The following is a 20,282-nucleotide window of genomic DNA, read 5'->3' on the forward strand; positions in this document are numbered from 1 at the left end:
ACCCTTGTCCTCGATCTAACGGGTGCAGACTATCTTCATCGGTTGTCTGCGTTTGTCTCACATTCAGGCATCTCATGAGCAACTGGAGATAGCTAAAATGCGTCGAGTGCTCCGAATGACAATTAACGGTCAAAATGGCGTAGTCTACGTACTGCGCCTCTAAAAACATTGTCCTGCACCTGTGTACTGTATATATTCTTTTGTCCAAAAATTTCTGTCTAGAATGAAGTTGCGAATCGTTAGGCGATTAAGAACGCTGCGACCGTGCCCCAACTGGCCATCACTATGCCCGCCCCCAATATAAATGCGTCCAAAATCCCACACTTCCTCTCGACCGCTATTTTCGCTGCGACAGGCCCGATGATGCAGATCATAAAGGCTGAAAAAGAGCCGAGGAAAGCCATCAGCGCACTGAATTCAGGAACGGCGACAGAAACTGCGACAGAGGCTATCGTCACGATAACTCTCTGAGTGCCGCCCAAGAGGGCCTTATAGGACCAAGGAACAGGAGTAGACATTTTGAGCGCCATTTCTTCGGGAGATGCAGCGGCAGGCTCGATACCAAATAACACTTCGAGGACCGCATTCAGCTAGCAAAACAGAGTGATGAATGAATCTTTAGAGGGATTTGCTAAGATTAATTTACGCACCGGTTGCGTCGTAAGAGCGAATTTGGATCTGTTAACAAAAATGTTTACAAACATACGCCTTGTAATGTGCTATTTATCCAACTCACAAAGGACTTATGACAAGCATCCATAAGGCTGCTTGATTCATGACTGGATTGTATCCTGGCGTTTTCAGAAGATCCATACTAATCTACATGGTAGCCTAATCTTCAACATAGCTTTGTGTTAAAATCAAAGTGACACTAACCTCATCGCTCACGTTTGAACCGAACATGAGGTATCCCACATAGCCGATGAGGGCATAAACAGTGGTGGCGACAAGCTATGAAAGACATGTTGAGGTGAGTTTTTAGTTCTTGAATGACGGGAATGCCACTTACGAAAGCCCAGTTTATCATTGTGTCGAATTCCTCGGGGTCGATCATGTCGCGAGCAAGAGATGGGATCACTGCATGCCCTGAAAACTAAGACCAGTCAGACATGTATCTGCGTTGATTGGTTGGTCCACAGCACATACTCCTGCCATGAACAGTCCATACGCAATTCCCAAGTTGGGCCAGCTCGAGATCGTGAAAGAAGTCTCAGCGGGGGTGCGTAAACTTCCCGGGGCGTCTGGTTTTGACAGACCATCGTATAGAATCACGATTATCATCATGATCGTAGATATAATGCCCAGAATCGAGGTGTACGACAGGAGAGATAGAGGTAAGAACACCATTGGTATCAAGCTGGAAGTAGACAATCCGATTGAACATGCAAACTAACATCGGAAAAAAAAATAGGACATACAGAAGCAAACCCCATATTTTGTAGGTGTCAGAGGAATACTTGGGTATAATAGCATGCAAAGAATCGGCGTATAAAGTCACTAGAATGACACTACACATAGATTAGCAAAATGTTTGAGGACATTTTCATATACAGTCACATACCTAACTGCGAACAACTCAAGACAAAACATGATGCTAATGACCACGGTAGACCTCGCTCCGAAGGCTTTTCTACCAACATCGGCATACGAACGAAGTCTGGGATCCGCTAAGATGATATGAGCAAGGAGTTTGGCTCTACAGAAAGGTCGGTATCAAACGATGTGAAATATGAAATGATAATAAAATCTGGACATACGTGTAGCAACTGATAAGGCCATATAAGATGATGAGTATTGTACCCGCAATCCATCCAGCGTAAGCGAAAGCCAACGGTTCAGACAGCATCCCAATTCCCAGTAAAATTGCTATCGAGTTGAAAAGCTAGGGAATATTAGTATCATCGATGGGTAAATTTGTGAACAGCTAACGAACATACCGTTTGACCAAAGGTGCTTTTCCCACCGCTATGATGTCTACTTTCAGCCTTGGTCGTCGTGGACAAGCGCCTCGCACTGATGGTATGTGAATGCGAAACTTCACCGGAATCATTTAAGCCATAGGAAGGACCCTCATTCACGGCATGAGTTCCGCTGGCAGTAGAAAGACGCGAGGCCTTGGATTTTAAAAGAGGGGTTCCTTCATGAGCAGCTGGCTGACGTTCCGAAGCGCGTCTTCGAGGAGCATAGGATATTGTTGGAGCTTCGCCTGGCGCCTGAGTGTTATCAAAATCGTCCCATTGGAATTGGTCAACAAAAACATCGTTCTGAGATGATGGTACGGTTGGAGTTTGTAGGTCTTCTTCCTCAAAATCCTCTGGTTCTTCCTCCTCAAACGCACCACCTATCTGTGCCTCTTCATCGTCCCTCTCATCTGATTCGTCAGACACTGAAGCAACAGTAGAGCCCGCCGCAAAATACTGCGCCCGACGATCTTTATGAGGTCGAAAATCCGGAGTTGAGAAGATAGATTGAATACATGAAGCGTTTATCACTCACAAGAAGCTATTACTTCACGTACACTGCTTCCACTGACAGGCGTTCCAAAAGGAAAGCTACTGCTTCCCCAAGATGTCATGTTGGATTTAGGGAGTGGAATGTACAGGGGAAAGAAAAACGAAGAAATGGTGTTCTTATCATTGCAAAAACATCATCTTATCAATGTCATTGTCAAAAGGCACCGCGGTCATTCCAGTCGTGCCCTGACAGGATAATGTTAGGTGCATACATTTCCTCATTTGTTCAGGCCTTTCATTTTTCTTGAAGTTTCGAGAGTGATCTGTGGACGATTACTAAGAGAGACGAGAGATAAGCTTGTAAGGTTCTACATCATTTTGTATTGCTTGCTATATTCTTCCTTGTTTATTTTAAGCACAGAAGACTCACGTATATATGCTCGACGTATGTACATGTTACTGTTGTAGGAAGAACATGGAAGGCTCTGGAAAATACGCACATATGACCAAAGCCTTTGACTGTTGAAGATCCTTGCTGAAGGAGGACAGTGCCACTAACCAACCTGCATCTATTGCATTGACAGTGGTCACCTAATATTCTGCTTTCGGCATGTCCGTGTGCAATCCATCTCAAAGCTGCTTCATCGTTCTGACTTTGTACCAGGACGTCGCAGCCGCATTCACCGAGTCCAAGGCAATATTTGTTTCAACTCTCGTCGGCCAAGTTTCAGTTTTTCCTCGATATCGGTCTACCTAGCAATAAGAAGCAGTCTACATTCACAGCAAAAGTCGTACCACATCTATCAGGTTTCTATTTCGTTCGAATTCGCCGCGAATCCATTTAAGTGTTTCGCGACGCGTGTTACGGTCTGGTATGACTGGTAAATTGAATATGAGCTACATTTTTGAAAAAACATAGCTTTTACCTCTGCAAGCACGAACGGATTGTCGATAGAGGTCAAGTACTTGCTGTCGAAGAATAAAGTGCTTGAGACTAAGATGTGGCATAAAATTAGAAGTGTTTTCTCTTGTTGGTGGCGCTTATAATTCTCAGAGTCACAATATTTGAATGCTTCAATAACTTGGTCTCACCACATCATGGCTGCAGTCCAACCCCCAACAGACGGTCCTCTCATCACTGATAACGACCACGAACTCGAGCCACCAAAAAGTGAAAGCCAATCATCGCCAGATGCCTCTGAAGACGTTAATAAAGAGCCAGCTCAGGTGTACAGCCAACCTTCCCCTTCTCTCAGAATATATTCTCGACCTCAAATTCTTGCGTTATCCAAATCTCCTCTCGTATGTGTGCCTCCAAATATGCCAGAACTAAGGGATTGGTTCGGGTTCGTCATTCTGTCAACTACCCAATTTTTCCGTTTCAATGAGCCATCTTTTAGTGCGGAAAATGAACAAAATCTCTCAAGAAAGGAATCAGAACCGTTAACACCTAATAGTGGTCGCGAAAGACGGTGCAGTTCTCTCAACATGAAGTCCTCATACGTCCTCTCACATTCCGTTCAGCTTCAGACGCGATGGCGAAGAGAACGGTACGTTGAACGGCCTCAATGATTGATACATATCAATTTTAAGTCATCCTTCTAGACCAACCTCGTCCTTCCTTCCGCTCTTCAATGTCCCAGCCGTCTCAGATGGGCAATTTCAAACATCAGTCCATGCGTACGAATGACCGAGATCTGGAAAGAGAAGGCCAAGAAAGATTGCGCAATGTAGGTCACGATGTGTCGCTTTTCCACCATACTGTCTCATGTATTCCTCTCAGCTTTCAGAAAAGTTCGACCGGGATCGTTTGAATGGACCTCTACTGAATATACGGACGGAAAAGAGGAACATTGCTGCAACTAGCTCAAATCGGATTCCTTCGCAATCTCAGGGGACAATAGCTGCCCGTCGTGCAGAGACACGAGAAACTGCGAAGAAGAAAGTAGGCGAATCTAATGAAGATTGGAGGAGAGGTATGGCTCTGCTTCTTTGCTCTATCTAATTTTTATATATGATTTTTTACCAGGTGTGGAAACTCGTCGGTCGGAACGTATGTGTTTTCCCTTTTCTGTAAAGGTTGGCATTCAATCGCTCAACAGGTAATGATCGAGGAGACCGTGACGAGCGTCCTAGATCTCGCTCACGTCACCGAAGGGAATCGTCGCTTACGAGGCGTGATCGCGAGGGCAAAGAAAGAGAGAAAGAAAGAGATGATTACAAGCGGGAGCGTGTTGATAGGGATCGTGACGACGACGACGAATCTAGACGATGGAGAGATGACGGTCGCAGGGACGAGAGATTGGCTTCAAGACGAGAGCGCGAACGTGGTCCTAATAGCAACGGCAAAGACAAAGACCCTAATGCCGGTAACCCGAATGATCGTCGCTGGACCGTCGTAGAGGAACGTGATGCGAGGTCGAAACGTAACACTGGAAGGGATAAAAGGTCATTTCCTGAAGAAGCTAGAACTGATGATCGTCGTGGCGACCGCGAAAAAGAGAAGGAACCGGCCTGGATGGATACTTATGTCCCATCATCCTCTACGGGAGGTATCCTTGGCAGCAAAGGCAATGAAGGAGAGCTCGATGGAATTCAAGCTTGGAAGAAGAACTTGAAGGAGAAGGAACAGAAAGCCAAGACTGCTCCAGTGGCTTTTGGGGTTGATTCTTCCAACGATTCCCCCACAGTGACTATATTAGAGGAGCCTATGGATGAGATACAGCGGTTCAAGAAGATGATGGAAGTCGCGCAGAAGCAGAGTTCTGATCCTCCTATGATGGTCGGACCTATTCTTGGCTTAACAGATACCCCAAAGCTGTCGTCCACTCGAGGTAAGCACTTGCTCGTTACTTTACTTGTACTATTCCATGTACTAACAAACGAATAGACAATGATAATGTCTCTATACCCAAACTTCCAGATGCAAACCCCGGTGGTGAGGTGATCGCCGCCTCAGCATCTTCCAAGCTTGACATCGCCTCTGTGCCTGATCCATCACGCTCCTTGCTGTCTTTGCTGAACTCTAACCATGATGTTCCCCTGTCAACGGACACTGATCTCACCGCGCCGAAACTTCATTCTAGGTTACCTCTTGCCGACAATCCTGCTGACCGACTCAACATTGATACCAGTTTCAATCCTCCCCAAGGTTCTCGCCTTTTAGCTCTCGGTAATCGGGCCCCTGCGAAGCCCGTGGCTCCCAGCTCTCAATATATGCCCTCTGCTATTCCTAATGGCGGACCAACTTCCGCATCGACGATTACGCCCAAACCTCAGATCCCACCCCCACTCACAGGATTTGTCAACCTTTCTAATCCACTAACCTTGGCGACGGAGAGCTCAAAGGTAGCTCCGCGTACGCCCTCCAGTTTCTCTCCGTTCGAAGAGCAACGTGAACTCGGTGATACTTTACGTCGTCAAGTAGGAGAACGAAGTCCTTTCGTCACTGACTCGGCTGGTACCTGGCCCGATCCTTCTCCTCTCGATTCTACCAATGCAGGGCATGCTATGGGGAAGGGCAGTCGGTTTGCCAAATTCTTCGACGGGAAAGGGAAGGAGACGCTGATAACGGCACCGAACATACCAAAAGCGCCCACCCCTGTCGGATTTGTTTCTTCGTCTCCAGGACCTCACGTCAGGCCGGACAGCGGTTTCGGGAATATATCAAACCCTAGTCTCGAGCAGCATAGAACTGTAGACGAGCTGTTTGCTAAGTTGAATATGAATCCGATGCAGGTTAGTTGTATATCCCACTTTTTTTGTTGGACGTGTTTACTCATTTCCCCTCCAGGGCCAACGCGTTGTATCTGGCCCGAATACTGCGTCTTTGAATCATGTGCCATTCAGCCAACAAGCTCAGAGTCAGCTGCATTCCTTGCAGCAACAGCATCAACAAATGCTGCAAAACCAACTACATAATGCGGCGCGGCTCGAGCCACTATACGAGAGTCGAAACTTCGTGCCCGACAACCTAGTTCCTGGCTTACGCTCTGCTCCTCCACCGCGAAACCGAGACAACGGTGGAATGTACGCCGCCGATCCATTAGATGATGCGCTACTTCTCAACGCACAGCAACGACTCCCAATTCAGCAACAGCGGGGGGTTGAACAATTGTTCGGCGGTTCAATTCCGGCTTCTTTCGCTCAACAGCAACAACAACTTGCGCGTATCGCAGGAATACCGGTACAAGCGCCTCAATTCCGTGGTGGTCCCTCACCGGTATCTGCCTCACAAAATATGCTACATACTGCCCAACAGCAGAGAATGCCTCCTGGACTTGCTAATCTCGGCGCACGACCTCCCCATGATCCGGCACAGTTTATACCCGCTCCCCTCCACAACGGTCTGCATATCAATGGCCCTCCTCAGCAACCACAGCAATCGTTCAATAACTTCCATCCTACTGGTGGTTTTGGTGGTCCTCAGGGACCGTTGCGCCCTCCCGTCCACCAACTCCAGAACACGATGAACCATCATCAGTTGGCAGGTTTGGGACATCCGGGAACTCTGGACTCTCGAAATGCAAATCAGCATGCACAACTGTTGGCGCTGGGACTTGGAGGAGCTGGCGGATTGCGAAACATCAGTGGAGGTGGAGGTGGAGGTGGATTTAATCACCAGGCGGGAAATTCTCTCCAAAATCAAATGCTTGCCATGCGTCAACAAGCGCAGCAGCAGCAGCTCCATCCGCAAATGTTGCCTCACCACCTTTTGCCTCCCCATCTTCAACAGGGTCCCCCGGTACCTACAGCCCAAACAACGAGTGCTCAGGACCTTATGGCCCTCCTTATGGGTGCTCACCGAGAGTAACACTGATTTTTCTCACTTGGATTTCCTTTTTACGATGTACCATTTCCCTGTCCGTTTTTCCGTACAGTACAATACTCTCAATTCCAACTGAATTATATTGCTGGTTTCAATCAGTGACCCACTCTGATCCACTCTGATCCCTTTCCGATCCTTAGTCGTGACTGTTACAGACCAATACCAAGGTCCTATTCTTTGAAAACCTTGGAACAACACTCTTTCAAACTCCTCTCAATGAATTGGGATACTATTGGGATACCCGTCGCGCGGTGTACTGTCAACGACGGTGCTGTGTCGGAACGCATATATCCCTTCGGGTCGGTGCTCCGAATCACAATCTGTGAAATGTGAAGAAACATAGGGGGGTTTGAAACCGCACTGCGCAGAAAAGAAACGTCTGAAGATGTGCGATTGTGCGTTTTATAGCAATTATCGAGATATTAGATTAAATCTCAAAGGTACATCTACTCCATCTATCTATCAAAGCCTATAGCAGCAGATATTATTTTGCACCAGGAAGTTGGCCCCTGGTTGGCCCTCTCTTAATAAAAGGCAGTCTCTGCTATCTCGGGCTTTACATACCAAATACAGCTTGAAGATATTGACGGTATCAAAGATTCATCAATCTACACCGATGGTGAGCCCGATTCCGTTGAGGAATACAAGGGAATACATGGGACGCGACCGGGGAACACAGGGAAACACCTGACACCTGCTTAAGGCTTCCAATGAGCGCTCGGAATACATACAACATACAGCAGAATTTACGTTGAACTTTGATCCTGAGCTATGTACATGAATTACACGCGTGTCGTCAAACTCTATCTCACGAGGTTCAGAAGAGTTGATAAGACATTTGCAGGATCGCATACTGCCTCGTACTGCTCGACATTGCTCGACGTCATCCCGGCTGGTCAATAAAAACCCCTGTGACTGCATGCTAGTAAATGCTGGCAAAAACAGAGCAGACACCGGCTGGAAGCCCGAGTTGGTCAATTCTGCGGAATTCGGAAATATCTGAGTGCCGAAGATGTAAGGGAGTAGTATTCACTGGTATAACCATATGATGATATTTCTCTCCAGGTTTTTCCAGGTTTTTTCTTGCTTCCCCGTCTTTTGTATTGAATATGGTTTCGAAATCCGAAGTTCACGGTTCGAACAGGGCCGGATACCGACGAGCAACATCATTCGAGCAATGAAATAAGCAACAAAGCTACGGGAGCCCATAGGCCTATGCGTGCATTTGAGGCTTCAGGAATCAGAATGTTGTATGTGGGTACGGTGAAACCGTAAAAGTCCTGAACCAGTGCAAATATGAGGTTGCCAAAGGAAATGAGCACTAAATAAGCTTGTCGCGCCATGACTGCACCAAAAATGACACTAATGATACAGTACAGTAAAACATGCATTCTAGCTTCTTTGCGCAGTTGCGACGGCTTCAGGAACTATTCATCTTTCCAGGCTTCCAGGGTATATAGTGTCTACCAGCGGATAATCAAGTGAAAACATCTGTCCGTTTATGGTACCCTTTCAACATTCCTGGAAAGGAACAAGTGATTCCCAGAGAACGACGATCCAGGTTTCGCGATGACGGGCGATGCCCTTAGGCTTGAGAAAAAGTCCATTTCCGAAGCACGCGAATCCGAGGAACAGAAGCACACGACTGCTGAAAATTTTGCTTTGTTCTGCTTTCGCGAATAAGAGAGAAGGTTGAGGTGTAGAGTACTCAATCGCCTTGTTAGGGCTCGATACGAAATTTGGCTGGAAGATTTCGAGCTTGTAAAGTCGAGAACAAAGTACAAATTAGCCCACAAGTAACATTATTTAGAATAAAGATACTTGTTTACCGATTAACGGTGCATTGATTGAGAGTAATGACCTGGTAAAGCCTCTCGCCGTCACATCGAAGTAACTCTTGCTTCTGGTGAACGAGCACTACTTTGATTAGCTAACAAATGAAAGGTACCTGCACCACAACGAAGGATCTAGAAGGGAGGAGGGTGTTTTGACGGCTGGTGGCTTTGAACGAATGATGATCCATGGTTGACCATGTGTTATCGCAATGACAGCAACTGAAGTGGTGAGTGAATCCTCGCTAGAAGACGCAAGTACCTTGACAATTTCTGCTGCCAGTGGACCCACCGTTTAATCATTATACAGTACATGTTACAGTTTCTGAACATCCAGTGATAACGAGTGATGCAAACCGAAAATCTTGAAAGAAAAGTGCTGTGTCTTTTGACGTGTGCTGCCGAATTTCAGTTGTAACTCGGGCCCTTCGATGGAGCGAGAATAAGTAATTCATGGTCCTCTTATCTGCGTATTAGTAGAGGTCAATGAGAGAAATGGCACAGCGATCGTACTTCCAAGTTGCTTCGTTCGCCACTGACAACAGGGAGGTCACGTCCAATACAGTCTGTTCATCTACCAGTGAGAGCCTGAGAGGCTCTGAGCATTATACGCTACTGTACGTGAGATCAGGGTAAAAAAAGCAATAGATGCTCAAACATGCTAATGATCTTGGGCGATAAGAGTGATTGATGGAAGGTTTATGTGACTTTGAATCCGTTTACGCCCATCTCACGTTTGCAGATGGTGGCCCAGAAATTATCGGACCTTTTCGTGTGGCCCATTTTAGCTGAATAGGCGGCGGAAGAAACGAAGGAGAGAAAAGGAAAGAATAAAAGGGCAAAGAGACCTACGGCAAAGTCGCATAAGTTAGAAACAAGAGGGTGCAAGCGAAGAAAGGGAACAGTTTTACGCTCACTGCTAGTATCAGCTATATAAATATTTAGGTCTTCCGGACTTGAAATACGTAGGGGAGAATTGTTACATAAATGAGCCAAGTATAACGGCGAAATGTCGAAAAATTCTCTTGCCTGCAGGCAAGAAACGTGGTGTGCCAGGTAACAAAACAGGACGTGAATTATTGCCGAACTTGCTATTAGCCCTGAATAGAGGGACAACCGAAGCACGCTGCAAACGCATTGCTTAGCCCGATTTTCTCTTAAAGCGACGTCGAAGAGCCGACACAACCTCCCAATCTTCGTTGTCTCTCTCCTCGGCGATACCAGTACAATCCGAAGTGCTGGTATTGTTGTGACAGAACTCCTCTAATTCTACATCACCCCCCCTCCTCGACCTACCTGTGATCGAGAGAGAGATAATAATTCCTAGACAAGCACTCACTCCAGTCATTCATTCCAATCACCCGACCAATAATTTCACATTCCTTCCGGAGTTTCTGGGTGCCAAAAACCGAGAAATTAGTGCCTTCACAGAGTCGTTGAAAGCGAATATTTGGTGAGTTTTTGGGCCTTGTCGTCTATGAGGACAATACTGAACAAAATCATCTTATCCAGCGCGTCCAAAACACAAGGTGAGGACACTGCCCATGACGTTATTTCTATTATTGTGCTTGAAGAACGTAAAACGTGTATCGTGGGAGTGTCGTGACGGCCCGGCAGATAGATAGATCGAGCTCCCGATTAGGCATATGATGGTTGTTAACGGCAAGCCGGCAGTGCCACTATAATTTACCACACCCTTCGTTTTCTTTTCTTTCCTCTTGACGTCGAGGATAGAGGCCTTGTGCTCGACGTGTCTCCCTTTTTTCACGATTATAAACGCTTGCCAACGACTTTACAAAATATCTCTTCGTGCTCCAGACACTTTTTTTTCCTGTTATATGATTTATATCTCCTTGATTGTGAGTTTGTATGTTACTGTTAGTCTACCGCGGTAGCTCTATATCCCGACTTGCTCAGACATGTTGATTTCGATTTTCTTCTTTTCTTTCTACTATCATCTTCATGGCTTCTTGTTCTCCTACTGACCGCGCCACCATTTATTCTAGTCCTCAATCGATCGTACCCCAGTCCGACTCGATTCTCCCAGAAATGAAAGATCTTTCTTCCACTTCGTCTTCCAGCCGACACGCTCGAAATTCCCTTATCTATCCCAAGAAGCGTCCATCTCCCCATGGCGTCTCTAAATCTCATAAATCACCACTTCACTCTCAGGACGTGATGCGAAAATCTCCGCGTTCTGTAAAGGTTGCTCTTATCCAGCAGCGTCAGCAGCTACGCAGAGATGGCGTTATATTAGAAGACGAGTATCGGGAGGATATTCGCTGCTACATGCACGAGATGGAGGTTCGTTCTCGTCTTTCTCTGATCCACACTTGTGTCATCTCGCTTTTACTCAGAACTACACAATGAGTTCTACTCAGTCTATGGACCAACAGCCAGAGATCCGTTGGCATATGCGTCCTTGTCTGGTAGACTTTTTGGTTGAAATCCACTTCAGCTTTCGTCTTCGTCCAGAAACTCTTTATTTGACCCTCAACATCGTCGATCGTTATGTATCTCGCCGCATCGTCTTCATTAAGCACTACCAGCTTGTCGGGTGTGCTGCCCTCTGGATTGCTGCCAAGTTCGAAGACGCAAAAGAGCGTGTACCGACTGTTCAAGACCTTGTTCAAATGTGTCATGACGCGTACGAAGAATCAGCATTTCTCCAAATGGAAGGTCACGTTCTTTCAACCATCCAGTGGACACTCGGACATCCTACTGCTGAGGCATGGCTCAGACTGATGTGCTGTGGTCCCTGCATGGAGGAGCCGAAGGTACAACACGTAGCCCGTTTTCTTATGGAGATAACACTGTTCTACCGAGAATTTGTCAAATATGCGCCCTCCTCAATCGCTTTAGCAGCACTGACCCTCGCTCGCTTCCTGTGTGGGAAGCCTGCGCGAGTATGGGAAGAAACAGATGAATGTCTGGAAATTGTAGACCTGCTTGACACCCGACTGGCCAAACACGTCAACGATCTGTCCGAGACCCTCGTTAAAAAGTACTCGTATGCGTTCTACTCGAAGGCAGCTACGTTTGTGGTTCAATATTACCTGCAAGGTGGTAAATTTAATCGTATCGCAACTGCTGCATTCCCAGTCACTCCTACCCGTAGTGTTCCCATATCAGCTGTCAGCACTCCCATGAGTTGTTCAACCTCTGTATCCGATGGATCCGATGACTTCCCACTTACACCCATCACCCCGGTTCTCCATCCTTCGAGCGATTACGACGACAAAGAGAACAGGCCGACGACGTTCGAGCCCGTGTATAACAAGCATCGTATCGATAGTCCGCCAGAGCAATTTCTGCCTCATGATTTCGTTACGTTCAGTCGACCTGCTCTCCACTCTCTGAACGTCTCTTCATCCCCACGTGCATATTCATAGCCCATTGCATCAAAAACGCATCTTGTATTTCATTCCTGCATCCTCGTTGTCATCGTTGTCTTCGCAAGTTCCGTGTCCAAAAAGTTTATATATCAAAAATGTAATACCATCCCGTCGACGAAAAACGGCACCCCGCGCAATTTCCTTCTCTCTTTCTGCACTCTCAATCATCCATGCATATCACTTTCATTCGCAATCTCGTCTCGCCTCTTTCATTTTACAATCGACACTTCGCTCCTGTCATCATCACCGCACTCATCCAACGCTAACAGGCTCTCACAACCTATCCAATGGGATCATGGTGGGCTGCAGCTCTCTCAAGGACAGCTTTACATTACCACCTGCCTTCGTGTTGACTCTTTTGGTTCGTTTCTTTCATCTTTCATTTACTAGAAGAGTAGCCACATCAGCGACCTATCATCCCTATCCTTTTATCATAGTACCTTATACTCTCCTCGACCAACTACACTCACTCCACGTCTCCTTTCTTGCTACTCTATGCATCCTCTCATCAATCATTATCCCTTCATTACTCCTGGTTCGTCCACTTCCTGAGCCTCTCCAAATTCTGTTCGTCCTCAATAAGGACGACTGCCTGCACATCTTCTCCCCTTCATTCACAATCACTTCCTTGGTCAAACATGGCCCTTGTCGTGTTCGTTCTTACTTAAAGTATCCATTATTCTTCATTTTATTTTATGTTATACTTGTCCCCGTTCTCGTTCTATTTTCTCGCCGATCGCCTGGCTACACATTAACTGGCCGGTGCCGTGTTCATTCTCCTTGGTATCAAAGCAAAGACGTCTGTTTTCATAGTACAAGTATCCTCATCGGCATCTTCAATCAATAGCATTTCCTCGGGTTTTTTCACTGCACACTACAATACCTTCTCCTTCATCGTACATATTCACAACTGTTTATTTTATTATCATCCTTGAACCTTCTTAAATCCTCCCCATCTGCATCCGCATTCCGCTCCCGTTCCTTTTATTCCATATATCGTCGTCGTATGGCAACAATCGACTGACGTCCTTCATCCAATTTCAAACGTTGCAAGCGTTCTCAAAGTGTCTTGGCGTTTCTCTGGTTAGCCTCTGTATGTCGACCAGAAGCTCAAGTACTGGCGCTGTAGGCCCTGGCAGATCTTTGTGAATCGCTCCACTCGCTGGATATCCTGTGCGCTGATGCCCGTTATTCGGTAACCCCACCTGAGTATTTCAAAAATAAATTTTTGTCTGCTTTTCTCTCGGACTCTTTCTAGTTACCGGCACTCGAGGGCCATCGGATGGATACTTCACATGGGTGTGCGATCGCCCACTACATAGGAGCCACTAGGCTACAATATCCATCAAGCCGGTATTTTCGCGGGAGACGTTGTCTTCAACAGTGCATGGAAAAATGAACGTTGCCCTTCCGCAGATACACTTTACTGTATGCATTACCATGGAATGATTGATTACTGACTTTTACAACATGAGGAAGTGGACATGGGAAGACATCGTATGTAAGTGCTTTTCACGTTCATCACGTCGTGCGGCGCGCCCAATTTACAGTACTGCTCGACACACCCCAAGTAATTGAGGGCTCTGGCACTGATGGGGGCTTACGAATGTGTAGATCTTGTCTGGGTTTCTAGTTGACTTTGGTTCAAAACCCACTACGTTCACTTTCTGGGGTAAATCAATGTCACAAATGGAGAGTGCATTAATCAGATGAGACGTACGCTTGGGGACCAAGATGGAAATTTAGAATCATCAAGCATTATGGCGGTGGCGTAGAAAGATACTTCTTCCCGTACGGTTCCCTATCACCCTTCATCCAGGGAGCGAAAGTCATTTCTAACTTAAAAGCCTCCGTTGTAGGTCTTCTATTGCCGTATGATGCTGCAATTGCGGATGTTATTACCTTATTCGAGGCTCAGATACTCAAGCTTAAGAATCAACGTTAGCTAGACAAGACAAATGATTCAGAAGACCTCAAGAAAGAGATAGACTTGGGGTTCGTGGCCCAAAGGGTCGGCAGGAAGCGCTGTTTGCCCTTGTTTAGCTATAATTTGCGCGCAAGCCAATTGCATCGTCTCGAGTTCCCTTCGGTCCATGTACTCTTCATGTACTCAACTGCTAATTCATTGCCATTCATAGTACACACTAGGAACTCATTTGTTGGAAGTTTCACGATGATCACTTCACATCGTGCAAGTGCGTGATGTCGCTCGAAATCTCACTGTATGTAGTAAGTGTAAAGGGTTTGCATCATTTCAGATCCTACGGAAACACAGAACGTCCGTGTCGCGCTGTAGTGAGAAAAGAATACCATATTCACAACTCTGAAGGCTCGGCCCCGTTGTCGTCCTATATCTCCACTTATAAAGAATATTCTTAGTGGAGTGGCAACATAACACCCTTCATCAGTATTCGAAGTTCATCACTTAGTTCATCATGGACCTGAAGAAGTTGATTCCTCGTTGTCAATATAGTACAGAAGAGTGTGCTCCAGAACCTTGTCCGCACAGCTTGAAAACATATTAAGCGGAAAATTGGGACCCACAATAATTAGATCTTAGACACCCTGCTTGCTTCCTCTTCGTATCCGACATCCGGCTTCAGCAAATTCCCTCATTCCAGAATCCACTCTTCTCCATTCTTCTTGATTCCAACCGGCCGCTTCTCATCCAGGCTGATTCGTCCAGCGTGCAGAATGGCGGTTGTGAGCACTGTGTTGGCGATGGTGGGCAGCCCATGCTTATCATAGTCTTCCACTTTAGTATGACCGGCGTTAACACTGCACGGTAGGTAGGATCATTAGCAGGTTAAGCGTTCAGAATGAACAAAAAACGCACTAACCTCCTTGCAGCATCGATAAATTTCTCAATCGAGACATAACCATATCCCCGCTGACCGTCGAAATGTCCGCTTTCTGAAGGAGAGTACTTCATGCTTGAAACACACAGGACACGTTACAAAATAGGGTAGACAGAATAAATGCGACCTACTAGAAAGGGTTGTACCAGGTCTTTCCGGTATCGTCGACGGTCACATCATATCCACGGTGAGCTTGATCAACGGTAATATCGCCCTAGAGTTGGTGGTCGTGAGCTAGGCTCAATATATGCGTAGGGAAACCATACTTTTTCTCCCATATAATACCAGTGTTGGGCCGAGTGAACGCCGGCTTTGAGAGGAGCTGTCCAACTAGCCGTGTAGACACCGGTCCCTTTGTGCTTTGAACTAGTGGTTGACTCCCAGTCAACCAAGAGGGTAATAGTGTCTTCTGTTTGTGGGACACAGTTGTACGGCTCGCTTGTGGCAATTCCTGTTGCGGCACTTGCCACTACCCTTGTGGGGATAGCCTTGTCCTGAAGCATCCAGCAGCAAATGTCGATATGGTGCGACGACAGGTAATAACTACTGTTAGTCAGAACACGATTTCATACTAATGTGTTTTTGTTTTTGCTTGCCTGATATCAGAGTCTTTTCCAGCCCATGCTCGGAATGTCTCAAGTTGACTCTTTGGTTGGCTCATCCATGCACTGAAAAAGTTGAACTCGCCCAGGCTTTCTGCTTTTGCTCTTGCATCGGAATACGCAGGATCAAATCTAAATCCAGAGGTTAGCTGGTCCGAAGATAATCCAAACCGAATCGCACCGTTTGTGGTGCTCTACCATGCAGACGACGCCGTACTTCTTAGCGGCGGCGATGAGCTCGTTATGGTGCGACAGCAATTGCACCGCAGGCTTGGTGACGAGGACTATCAAGCAAAGTACATTAGAGCAGAAGGTTGAGCTATGAAGCTATTGAGTACCGTGTATCCCTCTTTCTATTGCGTACATTGTGATGGCATAGTGCGTGGCTAGAAAGGGGTGAGCAAATACTTGCAACATCTTCATGGATTGAGGAGGCTTTGGTACTTACGATCTGGTGTGAAGATAATCACAGCGTCTCCCTTAGACATGCTGTCGATGGCTTCCTTATCTGGATATTGCAATGAGTAGGTTATTCATAGGTATGCGTGCGATACATAAAAGACTTGCAAGCCTCGGGATCGACTTTGCCGCCTTTCGGATATTCATCGAAACTATACCAATGTAAGAACCCAAATTGCAAATCTTCCGCGAACCATCAAAAACATACGTGAGATCCATGTCTTTGTATACCCCGCCGATATTCTTGTCAAGATGCTCGCGAATAGCGGGGAATTTTCCTCCATTCACGCCAGCCATTCCAAGCTTGTCGACCTGAAGGTATACATGTATGCATGAGACTGTAGTCCACAGAAGCTGTATGAATGCGCGTTGTACCTTTCCAAGCCTCCGTAGATCGAAGAGAGTCAGCCCGACGACCTTCAAAGCTGGTGAGAATCACCAATTTACAAGTACTTCGATACATACACCGATCTGAACAGGACGGATGAGCTCATTGTCCATCGATAAGGAATTGAGCACGCGCCTTCTTATCGGATTTGGAAGCACCAGAGCCTGTCCATCCGGTCGTATATTCACCCTATATTCCTTGGCATTAACAACAAAGGCGCCTTCTGAATGGCGCTACATACGGTACCACCTATGAGCGGAAGTCAGTAAGGAGGCAAGAGCAAAAGGGGAAGAGCATACACATTAGAACATTGATCTTGGAGAGGTTGGCCATTTTGTAAGCTGGGGGGACTCCGGGGAGTTTATGGAGGAAAAGTAGCTGCTTTATAGCGAAGCAGTTCCTAGCAAAGGACACATGAACCGGCCCGGCATTTACCGCCGGAATCTGTTCTCAACTCGGACCGATTCACCAAATTGAAATATCTCTGGCAAAAATAAATCCTGGACGATTATCGATATGCAGACTGACTCAGTAACTGTACACTTGAAGCTTGAAGTCTGCACACTTGTCTACATTCGTATATTTTGCTCGTATATTTCGGTAAAACATACTGTAAACGCGCGCCGCCAGGAACTAGTTGAGGTCATAGTTCCCATTTAGAGGTTCCCATTCATTTTCTGCTTTGACGCTATAGAGCTCCATCATTCAATATACCAATACCCATTTACGACCTTCACGATTCCATTTTCCCTTTTTGCTCAATGGCCTCACCACTAAACTCGCAACCTTATGCCTTGAAACTGGACAATAGTTCCTTCGTCCCTCGTAAAGAATTCCAGATTGCTCCCAGACGCAACCCTTCTTCGTTTTCCCTGCTATGTTTTGCAGGTTCCAACATGCTTAGATTGTATGCTTTTCCATCCAGCGTGGTCAGCGCGTTCCGTCGCTTCTTTGACAAACGAATTCACGGTGAGTTCGTCATAACACTCTTCTTACCTCTAAAGTTTACCTGCTTCTAGCGGAGAAGACTGATCACCATAATAACTTTACGCAGTTCGAATTGGAGGGTAAACTATGGACGACAAAGAGGTATATCAATTAGCTTCATCCCCAGAATTTTTGGCGCTGACGTTCAACATCCAGCTTGGCGACGGAGCGGTTGCTGGTCGAAATGTTGAACATTGTCTACCAGAGTAGATTCACCTACCTGTCTACCATAGATTATGGACGGGAAAGCGACGATAGATTGGCAATAGCCTTCTCAAGACCATCTCCTCCCTCGGAATACCCTGCATCTTCCAGCTCTTCCTCCCCAAAGGTTCCTTCTCTTGCCCCGATTCCCGACCAACCCAGACCTAGAGTACCGTTTGCTCTTTCTTTTCCTTCCGCTACGGTTCTCCGAGTGATTTGCCCACCGTTGCATTCAACGCCGGCTATCCTTCAGGCAGTCCGTGGTGCTTGGCCTCGTGGCGTACAATCAGAGAAGAAGGTCGGCGAAAATTCTTTCGAATTCAAACTCAAAGGATACAGATGTAAGAACAGTCTGCAACCCATATGCCGATGTGGTCTGACATATTTTACAGGGTTTCAAGAGGATACATTTGCCACTGACTCGCTTCAATATATTCTTACACTACTTTCCTCTCTAGATGCTCATTCGTTCACGTTACAAGCATCCATCTCATTGACCAACCGATCGAGGAACAAAGATTTCTGGATTTTCACAGGTCCTCCACCTCCCGACGAGCTTAACTCGCAGGCGCCGTCCATTCATGATACATTTCACACTGATTTCCATGGTCAACAACAACATGCTTCAGGTCTTCATACCCGCACAGCCACCGAACCCATATTGTCATCGTCGCCACTGCCTCCCTCCTACCATGCGCGTATAGCGACTGACAACGTGGGCCGGAACAGTCCTAGCGGATCTTCAGGCAGTTTGCCATCCCCTGGTCTGCGTAAAGCAGCGCCCAGAGCTCAAGTCCCTGTTTCCGTTCATGATACAGATATAGACATTCCTGAAACTCTAGGTTATCGTGTCGATTTGCCGAGCGTTGTACCTGATGGTGTGGTGAATATGACAGGGGTGGGCGCTGCTTCACATACACCAGACGTCTTTTACTCCACCTCTCCATTTGGAGATCTTTCAGTGGCTCCAATACCGCTATCTTCTTCACCTCATGCGGGAGTAGCGGCTTCACCACCAGCCTCACCTCGAAAGACGCAACCTCTCCAACATTCACATACATCCTCTGAATCAACGCCTATCGATCCCTCTATCAAGTCCCTGGAGATGGAGGGCGATTTGTTGTCTCCCGGGGTTTTCAAGAACTCTGGTATCTATCGCGATTCGGCATTCTCCTCCAACAGCGACGTCAGCGCCGAAATTCCCATTAAATGGACTGGCGCTCATAGAGAAAGTCAGCAAATCAGGGAAGAGAAGCGTATTTCAGAAGGACCGAAATTCCCTGGAGGTTGGGAGGCCTCGCCCATTGAAGAGAAGGAGGAAATCGATGCCACAGGGAGAGTGTCTTTGAATTTCGATTTGGATCAGAACAAGCATCCTGAGATGCCTGTCTATGACGTTCGTGTGGCATCTCCTGAGATCACCATGGCAGTAAGTGGAACTAGAAAAAGTGAAGCGGGATTGATAGAACTCAACAATGCTACTTTTTCGCCACCACCACCGTTACCTACTCAATCCTCGAGTGATGACGCTCCTTCTAGTCCGAAGGGGAAACCACGTGAAGTTGGGTCGGGTGCAGGTTGGGTATTGGTTAACATTGAAGGAAAGAATGACAATGGGACGGTCGCGCCTCCTGTTTCCGAAGTTGGTCCTGCATCTTCTTCAGCCGAGAGAGAAATTAGCTCTAGCGACAACCACCCCCCTTCCGCAGAGTCATCTTCTAAGTCTGTCGTCAAACCAGTAGATGACCCCTCTACCCCAAAGGCAAAAGCCATTGTGATTGTCCACAACCCGGAAGGAAAGAAGGGCAAAACCAAGAAAGACTCCTCTCGTATCAAGCGACTGCTATCGATCACTCGACGCGATTCGGTAAGTAGGACGGAGGCTCTTACCCGCGGTCAATGACGAAGCAGTTGACCAACCATGTTTGGTTTTTACCCTCCTTTGTCACGATTCGATTAGAGAGTATCATAAGTGCAGAAGCATCCCTTGCACAGGAAAAGCGCCCCCGAATACGTTCTTTGAGGGGTTCCTCGAGGAAATAACGAAGGAATAGGAATGATCGCTGAGGTAAGATGGACTGAGATTTATCTCTGAGCACTTGATCCTGTATGTGTGGGGAATCTCTATACCTTTCTCTTCCCCTATGTATACGACAACTCGCTTTCGGAAATCGTCAGCGTATGTATATCTATATCTATGTCGACGTTACTTGCAAAAACTTCACTACTATCTGCATATATGTAGTTCCATTCTTTCATCTACTTCTATTTGTCGC

General features: G+C 46.7%; 6 protein-coding genes across 6 annotated transcripts; 3 read left to right on the plus strand and 3 right to left on the minus strand.

Annotated features, from left to right (window-relative positions):
- Positions 1–239: 239 nt before the first annotated feature.
- C8R40DRAFT_1033000 (transmembrane amino acid transporter protein-domain-containing protein) lies at positions 240–1,846 on the minus strand (the record flags this gene model as incomplete). Its single annotated transcript, XM_046223305.1, has 9 exons — positions 240–590; positions 651–678; positions 737–819; positions 877–951; positions 1,010–1,093; positions 1,147–1,357; positions 1,419–1,508; positions 1,562–1,696; positions 1,758–1,846. 9 exons carry the CDS (start codon positions 1,844–1,846, stop codon positions 240–242), a joined length of 1,146 nt encoding a protein of 381 aa, XP_046091633.1.
- A 967-nt stretch (positions 1,847–2,813) lies between these two features.
- C8R40DRAFT_1080661 (complex 1 protein-domain-containing protein) lies at positions 2,814–3,601 on the minus strand. Its single transcript, XM_046227095.1, has 4 exons — positions 3,546–3,601; positions 3,380–3,493; positions 3,249–3,331; positions 2,814–3,202 (listed from the first exon to the last, which is right to left on the minus strand). Exons 2-4 carry the CDS (start codon positions 3,459–3,461, stop codon positions 3,134–3,136), a joined length of 234 nt encoding a protein of 77 aa, XP_046091634.1. The 5' UTR covers positions 3,462–3,493; positions 3,546–3,601; the 3' UTR covers positions 2,814–3,133.
- On the plus strand, positions 3,552–7,266 carry C8R40DRAFT_1165501 (uncharacterized protein; the record flags this gene model as incomplete). Its single annotated transcript, XM_046230701.1, has 8 exons — positions 3,552–3,925; positions 3,978–4,003; positions 4,059–4,183; positions 4,237–4,429; positions 4,483–4,506; positions 4,556–5,287; positions 5,344–6,191; positions 6,247–7,266. 8 exons carry the CDS (start codon positions 3,552–3,554, stop codon positions 7,264–7,266), a joined length of 3,342 nt encoding a protein of 1,113 aa, XP_046091635.1.
- A 3,896-nt stretch (positions 7,267–11,162) lies between these two features.
- C8R40DRAFT_1033047 (cyclin-like protein) lies at positions 11,163–12,505 on the plus strand (the record flags this gene model as incomplete). Its single annotated transcript, XM_046223311.1, has 2 exons — positions 11,163–11,417; positions 11,471–12,505. 2 exons carry the CDS (start codon positions 11,163–11,165, stop codon positions 12,503–12,505), a joined length of 1,290 nt encoding a protein of 429 aa, XP_046091636.1.
- Positions 12,506–15,120: 2,615 nt separating this feature from the next.
- C8R40DRAFT_1165503 (D-galacturonic acid reductase) lies at positions 15,121–17,148 on the minus strand (the record flags this gene model as incomplete). The annotated part of the gene is made up of 13 exons (XM_046230702.1): positions 15,121–15,286; positions 15,349–15,441; positions 15,498–15,580; positions 15,633–15,909; positions 15,939–16,100; positions 16,150–16,252; positions 16,307–16,354; positions 16,417–16,476; positions 16,622–16,739; positions 16,803–16,844; positions 16,893–17,012; positions 17,057–17,064; positions 17,115–17,148. 13 exons carry the CDS (start codon positions 17,146–17,148, stop codon positions 15,121–15,123), a joined length of 1,314 nt encoding a protein of 437 aa, XP_046091637.1.
- Positions 17,149–17,576: 428 nt separating this feature from the next.
- C8R40DRAFT_1165504 (uncharacterized protein) lies at positions 17,577–19,909 on the plus strand (the record flags this gene model as incomplete). Its single annotated transcript, XM_046230703.1, has 4 exons — positions 17,577–17,784; positions 17,835–17,904; positions 17,959–18,347; positions 18,399–19,909. 4 exons carry the CDS (start codon positions 17,577–17,579, stop codon positions 19,907–19,909), a joined length of 2,178 nt encoding a protein of 725 aa, XP_046091638.1.
- Between the last annotated feature and the right edge of the window lie 373 nt (positions 19,910–20,282).

The sequence above is a fragment of the Lentinula edodes genome, assembly GCF_021015755.1.
Source record: "Lentinula edodes strain Le(Bin) 0899 ss11 chromosome Unknown C8R40scaffold_2, whole genome shotgun sequence".
NCBI lineage: Eukaryota > Fungi > Basidiomycota > Agaricomycetes > Agaricales > Omphalotaceae > Lentinula > Lentinula edodes.